The sequence below is a fragment of the Mastigoproctus giganteus genome, chromosome 8 (genome assembly GCF_048544385.1).
Source record: "Mastigoproctus giganteus isolate SK-2022 chromosome 8, ASM4854438v1, whole genome shotgun sequence".
NCBI classification, from domain to species: Eukaryota; Metazoa; Arthropoda; class Arachnida; order Uropygi; family Thelyphonidae; genus Mastigoproctus; species Mastigoproctus giganteus.
The window spans coordinates 95382353-95403244 of NC_143582.1; the positions used below are offsets into that span (position 1 = coordinate 95382353).

Sequence of the window (20892 nt, forward strand, 5' to 3'; positions counted from 1 at the left end):
AAGTCGCTTTGGGTATTTGGTTACAAGATTGTTAGGATCCACTGTTTCACACTTAATTGTGGCCCACTGTCCAGTGCTTCCCACCTTAGATGGACACTGGGCAGGCTTTCCAGGTGATCACCTTCCTGATGACAAAGTGGCCAGAAACAACACAACACACACTGCACAAACATAAAATCCGACACATTTCTGGCATTTTAAAGAGATCTGTAATCATCACAGTGAACCAAGGTGGAGTCGAACTGACGTTCAGGTGCCAACCTACATAAGATACTATACATTTCTATGTCACTACATTATATGAGAAGGATTTCAATTTAACTGAACTTAAATTTAAACGAACTTACATTTTACATATGATTATGCAGAGAGTTAAGCAAATCAAGAAAAAGAAGTACAAAATGTTTATACAGTGCAACCTCGATACAACACAGATGATCAGGTGACAACTTAATGCTGCCATTATATACAAAGCATGCTAGAGCTGTAAAAAGTTACCATTTTTTTCTAGTTTTTTTTTTTTTTTTTTTTTTTTTAACAAAAATACACTTTACTTAATAAATAAATGCTTTATGAGTATACAGACTAAAACAAAGTATTAAAGGTTATATCATTCCCCTTACATTCTGAAATAGTTGTGTAATTTAGTTTGCTGGAACTGATGACAGTGTTTTTTCAGTACATAATTCTTAATTATGTGGTCATATGCAATAAATGAAGATGTTCAATATCATCTCTCACATTCTAACCACACCATCACCACATTAATGTTTTCAAGCATTTTGTTAATTTCTGGTGCTTTTCCCTACACAAGTCATCCACATTATCTTCAGAGTCACTCCCTGTGTCACTGGCCTTTGTTTGTCGATTGTCTTCTCACTGTTCACAGAAGCTGCAATTTCTTCCTCACTCAAGTAATGTGCAGTTCAAGCTTCTACATCCAACTCAATCCAAGCAGGAAGGTCATCTGCTCCAAGACTGCCACTGGGTACATTACAAGCAACTTTGCTTCTTGCTATTATTATTAGGTTATTATTAATGATCCTGTCTTTTCCAATACATTTTTTCCATCAGTTTTCAATTGAGGTTGAGCTTACTTTCTCCCACACTAATCTAATATTGTATGCAATGTCTTTCACTGTTGATGTTTTCAGAAATTCTAGAACTTGAATTTCTCAGTTCACAACATGGTGAGCAAGCAGCTCACCATGATAGTAGGCTTTGTAGGTTCAAATAATTTTCTAGTCCACGGGCTGAATTAGCCAAGTTGCATTCCTTGGCAGAAATGACTCGGATCTTGCCATTTTTTGATTTCAGGACATCAGCCGAAGGATGAGCTGAGCAGTGATCCAATAGTAAGAGCCTTTACTTCAAGTTTTTTTGGAGAGCAAATGGCATCTCATCAATGGTACAAACTCACCTTCAAACCATGAAGCAAAAATATCACTCGTCTCATCCAAGGGTTAATTTCTTTTGATACCTATTTTTATAAATTACAGATAGAGATTTCGTGCTGACATACATAAAACACCAGGGACTTTGACTTTTACCGATGCACAATGGATATAGCTTATGATTTCAAGTCTTGTTTGTGCGCAGTAATTCTTTCTTTGTTAGTTTTCATGCTCACTTTGTTGGGTGGCTTTTTAATATCCAATGACTTGCTGGGGAGAAGTTTAAAGTACAGCACTGTTTCATCAGAGTTGTAATTTGCCTACAACACCAACCTAGGATATGCCATAATGAGCCTTCCATCTCCAAAGCCATCCTTCAGAAGTTTTAAAAATGTCATCATCTCCACCAAGTGGCTTACGAAATTTAAGTGCTTGTGCTTTCAAAATTACTCCAATTATCAGTACTCAATCACTGCACTTCAGTAGAAACCACATGTATAAGCACTGGTCCACATCACTGTTTTCATTAAGTCCAGTTTTCTTCCTTTGGAGGCCTACTTTATCTTCTGTAGAGCCTAAAAATGAATGCAATTTTTCTTCCTCTTTCATCCAATTGCAGATTATTCCTTCTGGAATTCCACACTCACAAAATATACTGCATCTTGTTTCACGCCACTTAACTCTTTCAATTATCTTTAAGTGTTCTTCAACGCATAACTTTTTCATTTGGCAGCCATTATTTCATTCCTACCGATTTACTAATTTTTCCATGTATTATTCTGATGCCTTAGAATTTACCATGTTTTGAGAAAACTAAATCAAAACCCAACTGTCCAACCTATAGTGCCAAAATGAAATCACATGATTTCTCAATAAACCACTTGTCCTATTGTATATATTTTGTTTAGCTTAGTTCTTAACAATTTTTGCTATCCTAAGTGTAACTTCTAGTTGAAGAAAGGATGTCACATGCTGTTGTTTACAAAAATTGACTTTGTAACTAATGAAACACTTGACAAATGGTAGCCATATTCCTCCCAAAAGGCAGCTGTTTGTAATTAGCATTCCAATGATATACTCTTTTATTGCATCTCTGGCTCAGGGCAGAAACTGGGTATCTATGGTAGTTAGTCTCTGACATTTACGAAAATTGTAAACTCTGTTGTTTACAAAAATTACTCTGCAACTGAATATATTGAAGCAAATATACAAACAATATTTTGCTAATTTCCCCTCTTGGAAATACAGTAGTAAGGTGTATAGTAGATACAAGTATATATAGTATTCATTCTTTCCAGTTTCCAATGTCTTTTATATATGAAATTGCTAGTTCTTTGAACACACTACTTTTTTCATAATTCGTTTGGGGGACATGATTATACCTGCAGTATATCCAAAACCACAATATGAAGGGGTGTGTTATATCGAGGTTCCACTGTATTAAGGGTTCTAAGTTGCAATTATGAAGTGCTAACATCCCTTATATGATTGGACAGAAACACTGAATTCTAAATTCAAAAAATATGTTAAAATAGAAGGCATATACACCGTTACTAAAGTTTTTAACAGCTACAACTCTAGAACTTTAGAACTCTATGAGAACTCTACTCATACTTTAGAACACAGGCTTTGAAAACTGAAATGGGCAATTAGAAGTATTAATATAGATGGCAAAATGTTGAGTTATCAAAAATTGTAGTGATATCCTCTCAAGAAGGTGAAGTAAAAAGAAAGTGGACTAATATGTGGGATGGATAAAACCAGCAAAGAAGTAAACCAAAATATCAGCAAAAACAAGAATTATGTACAACTGATAACCAGTTCCAAAGACCAAAGAAACTAGAAGTATTGACTGGTGAACTGTAACAATGAAAGTGGAAAAAAATAGTACAACTTCTTAAAAAAAACAAAAAAAAAAAAAAAAAAACAGTTTTATAGAAAAACAGCTATATAAACAGTTTTATAGCCTATTATAGAACACATGAAAAACATGTTAAAGGACAGCAACTCACAAAAAGATAGAAAAAAGCATTCTTTGAAGTGCAAGGTTGGACAAAAGGCCAAGATATTACTTAAAAGACCAAAGAGCTGATGTGGTCATAGGTTAGTCACACTGCTCGCCAAACAAACAGCAGATGGACTAAATTAAGTGTGAATCCTTGCTCTTGTAATGAAAAATAAGGTAGATAAAAGGTGAAATGGTGTGATGAACTAAAAGCTTCAAAGGTGAAATGGTGTGATGAACTAAAAGCTTCACAGTGAATCACGGATAAAAATAGCTCATGATATAAAAATATGGAAGTCAGTTGAAGAGACTTTCATTCAGCAGTGGAATTAATCAGACTGAAGATGAGATGTGCACAATTTAGAAATACTACCTACATGCTAAAAACAAAGTTTGTACACAAAACTGTACTTGTATAAAAACTCATATAAAGTTAAATACTTACTAATAAGAGAATGAATCTTTGAAGAATATTTGGAATTATCAGGAACAGAAAAATTTCCACTCTGAATTGCCAGTGTACTCTCTCCAAATGGCAAAGTAAAGAAGCACAGTTTATACAATAAACATCCTAGAGCCTACAGAGAAAATAAAAATCTAAAATGAATACTTGAATAATTTAAGTATCACACATTGGATATAATGCTAAATATACTGTATTTAGAGATTCAAATCTCTGAACCTGCCTTTGACCATGCCACAGATTGCAAATTAATTTTTCTGAAGTTTTGGACATCTTAGAATCACAACTGTCCAAAAATATCTAAGATATTTTATTTTTGATGCTGAATTTCAGAGGTTGTTTGATAATGAGGTATGTACATGTAAAATCAAATCTCTTATGAAGTCAGGTGACATTGTAAACATCTTTGTTCAGTTTGCTTTTTAGTGTTAACTTGCTGTTGGTTACCTGAAGTAATTAGACCAGGGTTCGAGCCCGTGCCCGCCAAATGCGAAGGATGCGGAGGGGTCGGGGAATGACCGCCGCATGTCCCCGGAGCAGTGTGGCCTTGGTTGCTGGTGCTCCTGAAAACCAAATAACAAACAAACAACAACAGCTAATGCTCCTAAAAACCAAAATAACAACACTCTCTCCTAATTCTCTAATAGAATGCTTACAGTAGAAAACAGGTTGACCGGAGCCAAAGTCCACGTCGGGAATATGCCTTAATCTTTACCAATGGCTCTGGACTCAGTAGCAGTTGATAAGCGTGACTTCTCAATACAGTAACATATAAGTATTACATCTTCTTTTTTAGCCATTGCTGACCCACTGCTGGGCAAAGGCCTCTACCAAAATCTTTTTCCATCTCACACAGTGGTTGGCAAGATTCCTCCTGCAGCGTTTTACGGGAACCACTAAATTGTACAATATTTTAGCTCTTAATTCGTGGAATTAATCTCTTTAGCACTTAGGTGCTGAAGGGATTAATTCTTAATTCTTTTAGCTCTTCATTCGTGCTTTATACAGCATCAGCTTTATTGCCTAAATGCCAGAGGTGCAAACAATGCGTACCTGGGTCTCTCGAAATCAGTTTGTTTTATGGAAACTATTTTCAATGTAATTACCAAGGAAAAATCAAAAGTTCGCTACGTAGAAAAATTCGCTATATGGAAGTTTGTTAAAGAGAGGTCCGACTGTGATATATATAGTCGAACTTAGTTATAACGAGTATCAAGGAACCGACAAATTTCCTTGTTATAACCAATACCCGCTACATCTTTGATAGCAGAGATGGGGAAATCCCTGGAGCCATTATACAATGAACACTTTATATCAGTGATGAGTTAAATCTACCTCCTATTTTTTAAAATTCTGAATAACTTGATAAAAAGATAGACTCAAAAAACAAAAGAAATATTAGAGAGAAAAAAATAATATAAGTAAATACATACATATTATTTATATTAATATGCTTGTATAAACTACAATACACTTAATATTAAACAAAATTTTTTTTGTCTGTAATTTTAAAACCATACACTTAATACTAAACACAATTTATTACTCTGTAATTAAAAATAATACTAATTAATAATAAACACGATTTCAATTAGTCTTTATTTATGAATCTTAAAATTGATGTTTGTTTTAAAAATTTCACTTTGATATTTCTTAAGTTTCCCCTTAAAACACTCAATGCATTAAAAGTCTCATTACTTGCCTCAGTTCCTTCAAAAAAATTGACTGTATCCATTGCACCATTAGCTTGTGAGATTGTTGGCCCTGATTTTGATTCACTTGCCATCATATCATCATCACAATCATTGGTGTTATTGTCATTGTTGAGCACAGCTTCTACTCTGTCACTCTCTTCAGGAAGAGAGTGACATATTCAACTCTAGCAGTAAGCTAGAAAATCTTGTAATAACTGAGAATAAAGTGGAGGAGAAATTGTTGAAGATAAACACAAGAAAGGCACCCGGGGTGGATGGGATCTATCCAGTTATATTAAAGGAGGCAATGCATTAAAAGTCAGCAAAGGAAGCAAGCAAACCCTTAGCCATAATTATGAGAGCTTCTTTGGACTCAGGGGAGGTACCCATAGACTGGAGATGTGCAAATGTGACCCCAATTCACAAAGGAAAATCAGAGGCTGACACAAGTAATTATAGACCTGTGAGTTTAACTTCTGTTCCACGAAAATTAATGGAGGCACTGGTTAAAGAAGCATTGCAGGATCATCTAGACAAGGCTTCAGTTATAGCTCGGACAAAGCATGGTTTTGTTAAGGGGAAGTCTTGCCCGACCAATTTGATTGGATACTATGATGCAGTCACAAAAGAACTGGATGCAGGGAATAACTTTGATATTATATACTTGGATCTTAGAAAGGCTTTTGATACTGTTGCACATGGAAGACTGCTGCACAAATTGGAGCAGTGTGGCATTGGAGGCAAATTGCTGCTATGGATAAAGGGGTGGTTGAGGGGGAGAAGACAGAGTGGTAATCAATGGACACTGCTCATCGTGAACTAATGTTATTAGTGGAGTCCCTTAGGGTTCAGTGTTGGGTCCATTATTGTTTTCTGTATTTATAAATAATATTGATGATGGTATATCAAGCTTAATGTCCAAGTTTGCAGATGATACAAAGGTTGGCAGGGTTGTTAAGGACACTACTGACGCTATACTGCTGCAACAGGATCTGGAAAGGTTGAGCAGATGGGCTGAGAGGTGGCAAATGAAGTTTAACATTGACAAATGTAAAGTACTACATATGGGAAACAGCAACCCCAGAGCAACATATCAACTCTGTGGTACTACACTGACAGTGGTAGAGAATGAAAAGGATCTGGGTGTAATTGTGCAGGCAGATATTAAGTTCTCTGAGCAGTGCAGACGGGCTGCAAGAGTAGCTCATGGTGTCTTATCAATGATATACAGGAATTTTTCTAGCAGGGATAAGGAGGTGATTATTCCCTTGTATAAGGAAATGGTCAGGCCACACCTAGAGTACTGTATACAGGTCTGGAGGCCTCATTTCAAGAAGGATGTAGAGCTGCTGGAACGAGTACCGAGAAGGGCAACAAGATTAGTGAATGGAACAAAGGGGTGCTTTTATGAAGGAAGGATTAAGTTTTGCAAATTACAGTGTCTGGAGACTAGGTATCAGCGAGGTGATCTGATAGAGGTGTATAAAGCCTTGAATGGTTTGAGCATGCTCAATGCTGATGGGATACTTCCTCTTGCTCAGAATAATCACCTGAGAGGGCATAAATTCAAATTGAGGAAAGACAGATGTAGGATAGACATGAGGAAATTTGCCTTTAGCCAGCAGATGGTTGGTTGGTGGAACAGACTTCCATCCCTTGTCGTGGAAGTTGATAGCCTAAATAAGTTTAAGGCTCAGCTGGAGAGGTATTTGAACGAACAGAGGGGTGAAGTGGAAGTGGTTATTTTTTATTTATTTATTTATTATTTTTTTTTTTGGCTGATGCTGCATAAGCTTGCTTTCTTGCATCAAATGTCTCTAATGCTAATGCTAATGCTAATTTTGATTTCTCCTTCTACATTTCTTTTGCTATTTTGCTCTTATTTTCACTCTGTTAACCAATATGTTAACTCTTAATTCACAAGCACTTTCCCTTTGTTTTTGTATGTGGTTGCTCTATTAAAAATTCAAGAATTCTTTACTGAATAAGGCAAATATGAGCCATAAAGTTCGCAATATCTTGTATATGATTTAATACAGTTGCCACTGGATTAAATTCACATAATAATGTCAAGTTATGCCTTTGCTTGTGTTAATCATAGTAAACCAAAAATTATGCAAAGAAAATGGAATTTCCTTTCATTATTTTCTACCTTCTAACCTTGCATTAATGAAAAAAAAATATAGATCAACAGGATCAAAGTAAATTGTACCATGCCAGCAAAAGATAAAAACAGATTTTCTCAGTACATGGTAAGTGTAAATGTTAAGTGAAAATATTAATGTTATTATTGTCTTCTGAGTGTAAATCAGAAGACACAATAACAACATTAATATTTTTTTACCTTAAATTGCATATGCCTGTTACTTGTTATTAAGTAATATATTTATAAAGTAATATATTTATTTCCTAACGATAATATCCTAACTAATGATCTTAATTTGATTATCTGGATTGTAATATCAGCTTTTCATATCAAAAAGTATCTATATCACAGCAATCCGAAATATAAAATGAAAAAATATAACATATAATAATATATGATAAGCATGTATATTTTTAGCTTTTAAGATTTATTGATGAATTTCAGGAGTTTGTGAAGTAGGGGAATTGAAAGACAGAGAGAGTTTGTGTTTCCTACTTGATCTCTGGGTGGATTTGACAACTAAGAGGAAAGCTTTGTCTTCCCACTTAGTTGGGAGTGTAGCTACATACCTACAGCATTCGCCATAAAAAAAAAAAAAAAAAAAACTTCCCATTTCATCCATCCATGCACTCCAAAAGTTTGTCCACTTCTTCCTTGAATTTATTTAAGCTATCAACTTCCACAACAACAGATGGAAGTTTGTTCCAGCAATCAACTACCCGCTGGCTAAAGGTATATTTTTGCACGTTTATTCGACAACTGTCTTTCCTCAATTTCAGTTTATGATCCCCCCCCCCAGATTTGTAATCTGAGCAAGAGGAAGAATCCCATCAGCATTGAGCCTGCTCAATCCATTCGAAGCCTTATACACCTTAATCAGATCACCTCGCAAGTGCCTAGTCTCCAGAAGCTGCAATTTGCAGAACTTAAGCCTTTCTTTGTAACATCACTCCTTTGTTCCCCTCACCAGTCTTGTTGCCCTTCTCTGTATTCTTTCTAGCAACTCTACATCCTTCCTAAAATGAGGCTTCCAGACCTGTACACAGCACTCAAGGTGTGGCCTGACCTTTGCCTTATACAAGAGGATAATCACCTCCTAATCCCTGCTAGCAAAGTTCCTGTGTATACCATGATAAGACCCCGTGATCTACTCTGGCAGCCTATCTGCACTGCTCAGAAAATATACCAAGAAAATATACCTCATATACCAATAACACAAGATTGTGAAGAATATAATGACAGCCTCAACATGCAGATGGAAGGGGCAACATGTACAAATGTATTGTTACGGAAAATTTAAATTTACCCCTTAATGATTGGAACAACTGGGAGAGAAATTCACCACACAGTACAAAATTAAAGGACAATATTAAATCAATTAAATACTTCTTAACTATATACTTAAGAAAAATCTATATAGTATCAGCATGTCAGGGAAAGCATTCCCAGCATTCTGGAAAAAATATCAACCAGATAGGATTATTATGGTAGACAATACTAAAACCCTTAGTGGTGAGTGATCATGGAGTGCTAAGATAAAAGATGAGTGAGGCCTTAGTTGTTAAAGGTAAAGACGGGAGGTTCTAATTTCAGAAAACAGGATTATTACAGTCTAACATGCTACTTGGTCTGCATCAAGTGGGAAGATGGAAGGGCAACACAGGAATTATAGAATAACTTTACAGCTACCACCATGGAAGCCATCTATGCATAAGTATCCTAAATGAAATACAGCAAGAGAAGGATGCTGAAGAGACGAATAACAAAATGACTAGTTTAACAGAGCAAAAAAAAAAAAAAAAAAATATATATATATATATCTATATCGAAGAGGCACTTAGAGAGCAATGAAAATTCAGAAGCATATAAATAGTTATAAAAGTACTATACAAAGGTCAGTGAATGAAGAATGAGTATGAGAAATCACTGGCTAAGAGATCAATGAAAGAGAACAACTGTTTTACACCCATGTAAATACAAAGTAGAACAAATCAGATCAGACGCTCACAAAATGGCTACAGAAAAAGTATCAGATAAGTCTGCTGATGCTAATAAAAATTAAAAGGGCAATTCACATCAATCTTTAGAGACTAAACACTGTTCATGATGAGGAGAAACTACTATTGAATGAAAATAACTGATGACACAAGAATGAAGTAGTTCATTGTTGTTTACTGGTGCAAAGCCTAAATGTGTACATAAAAAGGTTGAAGTAGATAGAAAGAAAATTAAAATCAAGAAATATAAAATACTTTCATTTGACTGTTAAATATATCTTCAAGAAAGTCTTTAATAAAAATAAAACTGTTAATGTTTCTGTAAATCCATACAAACCATTAAAAATAAATACAGAAAATATTAAAATCACAAATTCGAAAAGGGTTAATTCACTACTATAAAACAGTCAGTTGGTAGAGGGTAGATACAGTACTTTCTTTCAGAGTAATAACACCAACAATCATATGAACTGTATGAAGCAACAGCAGTGACTAGATGCACGACAAGTCGGAGTCCAAGAACAAATCAAGATGTTACATAGTCGCTTTCATTGGACATGCATAAACTGTGATAAGTCAAAAAAAAGGATAATATAAACATTGTTTTTTCTATATATTAGAACACAGGATTTAGGACTTAGTAAAAGTGACGATAACACACGAATTATTGTTGTTGTTGTTTAAGGGTTTTAAGACACAAGGGCATCAATGGCCAAGATGTGTCTTTCCAAGTTTTTAATGTAAATCAAACATTTTTTTCAGATTTGTTTATCAAATCTGATTTGCCGAATAAAATTAAATAATTCATCTATATTCACAGAGTTGTCTAAGATCTGTTGAAGGGTAACTTGATTCTGGTTATTGCATAAACTCTGAAAACAAAGGAATCTGGAATTTCTGAATCGAGGGCATACCAAAAGAATGTTTTACTGAAAGTTGAACTTGGCATTGAAAACAGAGTGGGGGATTTTTGTTTGTCAATAGATGAAAATGAGTAAGATGAGTATGGCCAATTCTCAGTCTGGCAAGTATTACTTCTTCTCTGCGACTCTCTCTGATGCTTGAGTTCCATATTTCTGGATTAGGTTTTATTTCATGTAGTTTATTGTTGACTTCATTTTTCCATATTTGGGCCCATTCATTTTCACTTTCTCTAATAATGATTGGACTAAAATCAGTGTGTGGAACTAGCATTGTTCTGTTTGGCAGTTCTGATGCTGACTTAGCTGCAATGTCTGCTTTTTCATTTCCTTCTATTCCGCAGTGTCCTGGGATCCAGCAAAGATATTTCAGAGTGTTTCTTTTGACAAAGGTTGATTAAAAACTCAATTTCTTGTAGAAGAGGGTGACGAGAATATCGTTTACCCTGTATGGCTGAAATAGCACTGAGTGAATCCGAATATATTAAGACAGAGAGGGATGACTGTTGACATATTTCACTTAATGCAAGCTGTATAGCATACAGTTCTGCAGTTAGAATGCTGCACTCAACTGGAAGGGATTTTGAAATTACATGCAAAGGGAACACGGTTGCTGCACCTACATGTGATTGGGTTTTAGATCCATCCGTATAGATTATGAGTTTCCCAGTGTGTTGCGAAGTATAGTTGGCATGCAACTGTCGGATATTACATAGTGGAATGGTATTTTTTGGCCACTGAGCGAAGTAAAGGTCAATGTTTATATGATGTCTATTCCATGGAGGTAAAGGCATATTTGCACTTTCCACAATTTTATTGAGATCGAGTTTCCACTTTTTTATTACTTCTTGAAGACGAATTCCAGCAGGTCTGGGTTCATTAGGTTTGGATTCATAAAGTGTTGACCATAAAGGTTGGTTGAGATATACCCAACAGGGGTGAGTTGGAAAGCTTCTTATTTTGGCAGCGTATTGGCAGAGTAGGCGTTGTCTTCTAAGATAAAGCGGAGGATCGTGTGCTTCTATATACAAGCTTTGAACTGGCGAGGTTCTGTAGGCGCCTAGTGCTGATCAAAGGGCACTGTGTTGAATGGTGTTCACAGACCGTAAGATGCTGTTTTTAGCTGATGCGTATACTATAGCTCCATAGTCTAATCGTGACCGGATTAGAGCACAACATAAATTCAGCAATGACTGTCTGTCAGCACCCCAAGATGTTGAGGATACTGCACGAAGGATGTTTAGTTTCTGGAGGCACGTAGTTTGTAGATAGGTTACATGTTTACGAAAATTTAATTTGGTGTCTAAATTCAGACCCAATAATCTTATGCAGTCTGTCATTGGTATTTCTCTGCCTTTCAGTTTTAATACAGGTTCCGGATGAAGCGATCGTAATTTACAGAAGTGTATTGCCGCTGTTTTCCCCTCGGTTAATTGATAGCCGTTGCTTTCTGTCCAAGTTTCAATTTTGTTTATTGCAATTTGTAGTTGTCTTTCAATGGCAGCCATGTTCGATGATTGACAGGAAACAGCAAGGTCATCTGCATACATATAAACTTCTACCATGGTTGGGATGTCTCTTATAATGCTAGTGGTACGTAATGCAAACAGTGTGGCACTTAAAATCGATCCCTGAGGTACTCCTTCTTGTGTGTGAATTTTGGACAGCTCATTCTGGAATCTTACTTGAAAGGTCCTGAGGTGAAGAAAATTCTGAATGAATCTAGGCAGGTTACCTCTCAGTCCAAGTTTGTATCGAATGCTTTGGTAATATCGAACATTATCATTACCATGTGCTGTTTCTTAAGAAAAGCATTTCGAATGTGAGCTTCAACCTTGATGTGGACATCAGTTTTACACCTGTTGCAGTATGAATCAAATGGTTATCAAATTGCACTGTTTTCGAAAACTTCTCCCAGTTAGCTCGATGAAAATTCCACGTAATTCTTTGGTTAGATGTATAGTTTGTATCCGTCTATATTTTGCAAATTATAGGAAAGTGATCACTATTGTGAAGGTCAGTTAATACTCTCCAATCAACACTAGGATACATGGACGAGGAACATATGGACAGATCTAGAGCAGAGCTAGAACCTGTCTAGAACCTGTAGGCAAGTGGATATAAGTATGCACACCGGTATTCAGTAGTGTTAAGTGATGATTATCAAGTAGAGTTTCGATCATCCTCCCTCTACGATCCATGTTCGAAGAACCCCACAAACGATGATGAGCATTTAGATCACCTAGAAAGCATACAGGTTGGGGTAGTTGATTAAGTAAATTATCAAGTTCTGCAATGGAACATGAAACGTTTGGTGGAATATAAATGGAGACAAGAGTGAGATTAATCCCAAGAACAATACGAACGGCTACTGCTTTTAGATTAGTGGAAAGCTGAACGGGTTTCGATGGTACATTACTACGAACTAATATTGCTACTCCTCCTCTTGCTGGAGAATCAGAACATCTGTCACGTCTATATAGTGTATACCGTGAGAAGTGTGGGCTATAATTTGATGATAAATAAGTTTCCTGTAGACAAATACATGCAGGATCATGCTGGTGCATTAGGTATTTTAATTCGTCAAGATTGCTTCTTACTCCTCTACAATTCCATTGAATAATTTTCTGCATTACTTGGGTTTAGGTTAGATGGATTGGTCTGATCGTTTGTTTTTCCCTCGATCCTGTTTATATTTCTCTCGTTTTGAAAAGACTGGGCGAGTAATATCCATCTCATCATCAGCATGAAGCATGAGAACAGCATCATCATTGTCTAATTTCTCATCGATTTCCATGGTTCGTTCAGTTGGTTTATTTTGTGTACGATGAACATCTTTCTCCTTTAATAATGTGCCTGAGTTTGGAACGTCTTGTTGTGGCTTGGATGGCTTTGTATTAGTAGAATTTGATGGACTCTTTGTCTTTGTTGCTGTTAGTGTCTCACCATCCGCAAGGATGGATCTAGCCCATTGAATAAGAGATAATTTAGGAAGAATAGTAATATAAGTCTGTGTAGAAAATTCTTTAGTGTTTTTGACTGCATTGGAATGTTTTGGCAGGCATCACATTTAATATCTGTTTACGTGCCTCTTGGTAAGATACATTTTTCTCTACCTTGTACTTCATTATTTTCTTTCCCGTTTTCCATAATTCGCAAGTTCTAGAATATGTGGGGTGAGTACCCTGGCAACTGGGACACTTTGGCGTTGCTGCTGTACATTCAGTTTGGGAATAGTCTGATGAGCCACACAGGGGACAGATTGTCTTACCTTGGCATGCTGTTTGAGAATGACCATACTTCTGGCATTTAAAGCATCTAAGTGGATTTGGTATATAGGGTCGGATCTTACAGGAAAGGTAGCCAGCTTTTACTGTTTCTGGGAGATTCGGACTGCTGAAGGTAAGGATAACATTTCTTGTGGGTGTAAGGACACCATCTTGTTTGGTCATAATTCTCTTAGCACCGACACACGAATTATAACATTATCCGTGATCACGATAAGCAATACACACTGTTTAAATCACAACAGATTTTTTTAATAGCGGGAAAAGCCCGTGGACTGAGAGCAACCTAACACAATCATTTGAAAGAAGTGACAGGGTTATCAACCCATTCAGATTAATAAATGGCTTGATATAACACTGAACTCATATTTTGCCTGGATTGGAGGAACGGCTGTGTAATGCCAATATATAAATATGATTCTAAGACAGAAATGGGTAAACAATGAAAAGTCCGACATCCATTTAGACCTAAATGGATGCCAGATGAACTAATGAGGCTCATGGCAGAGAAGAAGAATGCATGGGATGCATACAAATTGTCAGGTGACACAGTTGCCTATGGCAGATATAAGATAGTCTGTAATCAAGTCACAAAGGTGGTTGAGCAAGCTAAGGCTGCTTACGAGAAATCCTTGACAAAGAACGCAAAGAAAAACAACAGACTTTTGTTTATGTAAGCTCTAGAATGAAGGGGATGAATCAGATTGGTCCACTTGATATTAGTGGTTCAACTGCTGATGATGCTGCTCTGATAGCTGACAAACTGAATGAGCATTTTGCATCTACATTCACACATGAGGAATTCTGTAAGAAAGGGGAGAACAAAAGTTTAATAAACTCTAGCAGGGAACTAAATGATTTTGTAATAATGGAGAGCAAAGGGAAGGAGAAATTGTTGAATTTAAAAACATAAAAAAGGCACCTGGGGTGGATGGAATCTATTCAGTTATATTGAAGGAGGCAATGAGGGAAGTATGAAAATCCTTAGCCATAATTACGAGAGCACCCCTAGATTCAGGGGAGGTCCGCATGGACTGGAGATGTGCAAATGTAACCCCAGTTCACAAAGGGAGTTCAAAGGGTGACAAATAATTATAGATCCGTTAGTTTAACTTCTGTTCAGGATAAAAAATGAAGTCACTGGTTAAAGAAGTGTTGCAGAATCATATAGACAAGACTGCAGTAATAGTTCAGACACAGCATGGTTTTGTTAAGGGGAGGTCTTGTCTGACCAATTTGACTGGATACTATGATGTGGTCACAAAGGAACTGGATGCAAAAAATAATTTTGATACCATATACTTGGATTTCAGGAAAGCTTTTGATACTGTTGCAAATTGAAGACTTCTGTACTAATTGGAGCAGTATGGCATTAAGGGCAAGTTGCTATAATGGATAAAGAGATGGTTTAGTGGGAGACAGCAGAGAGTGGTAATAAATGGACACTGCTCTATGTGGACTAATGTTAATAGTGGAGTCCCCTAGGGTTCGGTGTTGGGTTCATTGTTGTTTTGTGTAATTATCAATGAAGGTATATCAGGCTTAATGTCCAAGTCTGCAGATGATACAAAGATTGGCAGGGTTGTTAATGACAGTAAAAACAGCATGCTACTGCAACAAAATCTAGATAATTTGGGCAGATGGGCTAAGAAGTGGCAACTGAAGTTTAACATTGACGAATGCAAAGTACTGCATATGGGTAGAAGTAACCCCAGAGAAACATACCAACTGTGTGGTACTACAATTAGGGTGGTAGAAAATTAAAAAAATACCTGGGAGTGATTGTGCAGTCAAATGTGAAGTTTTCTGAGCAACGCAGACAGGCTGCCAGAGCAGGTCATGGGGTATTGTCAATGATATACAAGAATTTTCCCAACAGGGAAAAGGAGGTGATTATCCCTTCTTTATATAAGGCAATGGTCAGGGTACTGAGTACTTGAGTACTCAATGCAGGTCTGGAGGCCTCATTTTAGGAAGGCTGTAGAGTTGCTAGAATGAGCACAGAGAAAGGCAAAAAGATTGGTGAGAGGAACAAATGGGTGCTCTTACCAAGAGAGGCTTAAATTCTGCAAGTTGCAGTATCTGGAGACAAGGCACCTGTGAGGTGATTAGATTGAGGTGTATAAGGCCCTGAATGGTTTCAGTAGGCTCAATGCTGATGGGATTCTTCTCTTGCTCAGAGTAAGAACCTGAGGGGGAGATGAATTCAAATTGAGGAAAGACAGTTGTAGAATAGATGTGGGGAAGTTTGCCTTTAGCCAGTGGGTAGTTGATTGTTGGAACAGACTTCCATCTGTTGTCATGGAAGTTGATAGCTTAAATAAATTTAAGACTGAACTAGACAAACATTTGGAATGACCGGATGGGTGAAATGGGAAGGTTTTTTTTTTTTTTTTTTTTTTATTGCTGATGCTGTATAAGCTTACTTCCTTGCATCATATGCCTCAACTAATGCTAAGTCAGTGGAATATGGAAAAATCATGGAGGTGATAATTAAGAATGCAACAGTATCATCTAAAAACAGTAGTCTCAAAGGAACATAGCAAATATTTAACTAACTAGAAAAATTGTTATGTCACTAACAAAATGGATATAGAAATTAAATTTGAATGTTTATCTGGACTTTAGCAATGCTTTTGTTTTGTTCCCATAAGAGATTCTATATAAGCTGGAACAAACTTGGATCATGGACAAGACCCTATATGGATTACTGCAGGCTGGCTATAAGGTAGGAGGCAAGGACTGCAATGAATTTTTACTTTTTAGACCTGATATAGCTGAGTTGTTAGCAGAGAAGTGCAGAAGCATGTGTTAACTGTAGTTTGAACCTGTGTGACTGCTAAATATGGTTAATGATTGTATTTGTTGTTGTTGTTATTGCTGTTATAGGATTTTAAGGGCATCAGCAACTAAGGACATATTGCTCCATATATATTGTCCATAACTTGTGTGTGTTCTGCAGTTGATTTTCTGTTTGCTTGACGAAATAACAAAGTTTCCGGAAGGGAAAAAACCATGCTACCCTTGCCTGACTTACTCAACCATGTTTGAAAAAAGGCCCATAAAAATTCCTCACGCTATTGACAGACTCTGGTCTTTTCCATCTGGTGTGGGAAGGACGGCAATTCTACTGACCATGCTACCCATGAGGGCAATGATTGTATTCTTGTTAAAATGAATAGTTGTTAACTGTTTTTTTTGATCAGTGTGGTCATGCCAGATTCTTGGACTGCTGCTGGGATTGCTCCTATTTCTCCCATTCCTGATTTTATTAAATCATTTTGATAGTGGGATGTGGGGGAGTGATGTAAAAATTTGCAGATGATGTGAAGATAAAGCAAATAGGCAGCATTCCTTCAGGACGACTTGAGTAGATTTCAAAAACAGTTGGATAACTGGTAGCTCTGTGTCAATGTTGATAAATGCAAGATTTTACTTAGAAAATAACTACAAAATGAAATAACCACATCATACAAATATGAAGTTTTTCATGGTGCATACAAGCAGCAGGAATGCCTCATTGTGTCTTATTGATTTTTTATATAATTTCTTATTGAAACAGAGATTATAATTACACTATATGAGAAATTATAAGGCTGCACTTGGAATATATATACAGTAGACTTTCGAAATAACAGCACATTTGGGGATTCAAGGTGCCATTATTTCGATTTTTCCATTACTAGAAAGTTTTTTTTAACGTATTTAATGCAGAAATAAGGCCAAATAAGAAACAGTGAGATTAAGAATGAAATTTTATTAACTGCACATAAAAAACATAAATATGTTGACAATCTAATGTTATATTCTGAAATTAATGTACTTCTGCTTACGCTCCCTTCTGTTTTCTTTATTATATCAAGTTTAGTCTGCACGCATAGCTTAGTGGTATCATCACCATCCTCCCAACACTGGGTGGAAAAGGCCCAAGTTCGAATCCCGTCGATGAGGCAAGGAACTTTTATAGCCTTTTTTCACCCCGTGGCTGAGTTAGATCTCAGGCATAGATAGCAAGGTTTTTTCCTGAGAAACTGGGGTTTTTCATCCAGCAAAACAGGCAAATTGAGCAGAGAGAACATAATTTATAGACATAATACATGGGTATGTGAATTAACATTCGGAGTGACCCTAATGTAATAGTTTGGATTACATCAAGTTTGTCACTAAGCTTTAATGTTGTTGTCCTTTTCTTCTCTGTATGAGGTGTATTAACTTTAGGAGCCATTGTGAGAGGTTTTTAATTTAAAATAAATGTAAAACAGCGGTATAATCCGTGATATCAGTACAGATTTCACTTTCAAAATGGAGAATGTAAACAAATACAATAATCATGTGACTTGTCGTTTTATTTTTTTGGCACTGCAAGGCATCTGCACTGTATGTATGCATCTGATCTCAATGTGCTGTTATTTCGATAGTCTACTGTACTCAGACCTCTTAACTATGATCAATCACATACAATTCAAAAGAGATAAAATTCAGCAAGTAAATACTGCTTCTGACAAATCGCACAATCAAAAATATGAGGAAAAGAACAAAATCCATTGTAAGCACATATAAGACATTTGGCAGGCAATGTTAATGTAAGATATACTTAATTACCTATCCTATAAACAATAAGTTCGGGTGTTCATATACATTATTCAACTCGCAGAACACTATTACTCTTCCTTTCTACACAAGCTAGTGAACATGTCTATCTACAACACTGTAAAATTACTCAGAACAGCTGATTTCTAAATCAAGACTTGCAACTAAATAAATGTAACTAGCAAAAAAGAATATTTCAACCAGAACGTAAGGCAAACAACAAAGAATGAATGAACTGGCTACTAATCCAAACCAACCACTGGGGGACACTTAGTCTAAAACATTGATGGATCCAATATCTTTCTATTTCAAAAAATTTAGAAGTCATCCAGTTGGCTTGCCTGCCCAAAATCCACACATGCACCCCTTCTCGACAGCAAGCCCTGTTACGTCACTCAGGTGGCAACAAACGTGTAGAGTGGTTCTCTTGAAGACGCCTAGTCAGCATGAAGAGGAAAAGACCAAATCCTCCAGCACATGACAGCACAACAAAACAAATGGCCCTCAGTCCCCAGCGACTTTCACTCTCCCTCTTACGGCAGCGAGAGGATCAGAGTGGAAGCATAGGGAGCTACAAATCTCTGGGTACAACCAGTCTGCCATGCACAGAAAATGAACTTGGCCTGTTACAACATAAGATCACTCATCAGCAAAGATAGGATATTAGAGCTGGAAAAGGAATTAGAAAATGTAAATTGGAATAATATCGGTTTGGCTGAAACAAGAAGAAGAAATGAATCCCTCATAAGTTTACCAAGTGGAAATGTGCCACACACCAATGGAAGCAGTGAAAGAGCGAAGGTGGAGTTGGCTTTCTGGTCCACAAAGATATAAAAAACAACATTTTGGAATACAAAAGTACATCACCAAGGGTGTCAAGACTACTAGTCAGGATTTCTAAGAGGTACAAGCTAAAGGTTATAACGATTTATGCACCAACATCGAGTCATGATGATGATGATGAAGAGGTTGAAGAAATGTACACTGAAATTGAGTCTTCTAGCTGAGTAGAAAACCCACTACACTATCATTATGGGGGACTCCAATGTCAGATTTGAAAGAGACAAAACAGTGCAGAAAGGGGAACTATAGGAAATTTTAGAATTGGTGAAAGAAATGAAAGACTTGTGGAATTTGCAGAACCTCAGAGGAATTTCAGTAATGAACAATTTTTTCAAGAAAAGGGTGAACATGGAAAAGCCCAAATGGATTAACAACTAATGAAATAGACTTCATCCTCACTAACAGAAGATATATCGTGAATGATGTTACCATCCTGAACAAGGTAAATGTTGGAAGTGATCACAGAATGGTAAATTGCACACTCAATATAGATATAAGAAAAGAAAGGAAAGAAAAAACTGACTTCAGTAAATTTTCTCCTCTTCTTTTATCTCAAAGACCTTTGAGATAAAAGAGGAGGAGAAAAAGCAGTATGTACTGAACTTAAGAACAAGTTTGAGCTTCGACAGACTGCTCAGGACCAAGATATCGATGAGGAATATTACAACTTTCTGAAAGTAATAAAGACCAAGAAACCTATAGGTCAAAAGAAATCAAAAGAAGAAAAAATTAGCCAAGAAACACTTGTCATGATGAACCGAAGACAACAAATGAAGAGCAACAAAAACACTGTCAAGGAGAAAATTCAGTATACTGAGTTATGCAAAGCCATTAGAAAGAGACTCAGAGAGGACATAAGAAAATTTAACACAAGAAAAGTATAACAAGCATTAAGGGAAAACAAAGGATTTAAATCAGCAGCCATGAGCAATAATACAGAAAGACAAATTATACTGAAACTCAAGAATAGTGATGGTGTACTTATAAATAGCAGAGAAAGCATCATTCAAATAGCAGAAGACTACTACAGAGAATTCAGGTCACAAAGGGGTATTCTTATTGAGAAGGATTTCAGTTCTGCAAATTGCAGAGCTTGGAAACTAGGCACCTGCAAAGAGATCTGACTGAAGTATATAAAGCTTTAAGTGAATTGAGTAAAGTAAATACTGATGGCAACCTTCTCTTTCTCAGACAATGAGGGAATGATGTCAGCAGTGGGGAAGATGGATCACAAATTAGTAACATATACAACATACCTGGTATCCTTGCTGATGAGGTAGAACATGCTTTGAAGATAATGAAGAATCAGAAAGCCCCAGGGGAAGATGAAGTTACTGTAGAATTGTTAAAATTGGGAGGAAGGGTAATGACATAGTTATGTTATAGGAGCATTAGCAACTAAGACCATATTGCTCCAGGATATGCGGTGGTCATTCCCTGACCTTTCCGCATCCTCCGTATTTGGTGATGGGCTCGAACCCCGGTCTAATCAAGAAGCATGTGCTACGCAGTGCGTAGCATGTGCTACGCACTGCTGCTCCTTCCCACCTGGC

General features: G+C 36.6%; 1 protein-coding gene across 1 annotated transcript in view; it reads right to left on the minus strand.

The window, feature by feature from the left end:
* LOC150081723 (uncharacterized) overlaps positions 1-20892 on the minus strand; it is a 305523-nt gene that overhangs the window by 103776 nt on the left and 180855 nt on the right. The window contains exon 7 of the mRNA XM_090380297.1: positions 3845-3977. Within this exon, the coding sequence (XP_090236423.1) occupies positions 3845-3977 (133 nt within the window). The remainder of the gene's footprint in view (positions 1-3844; positions 3978-20892) is intronic.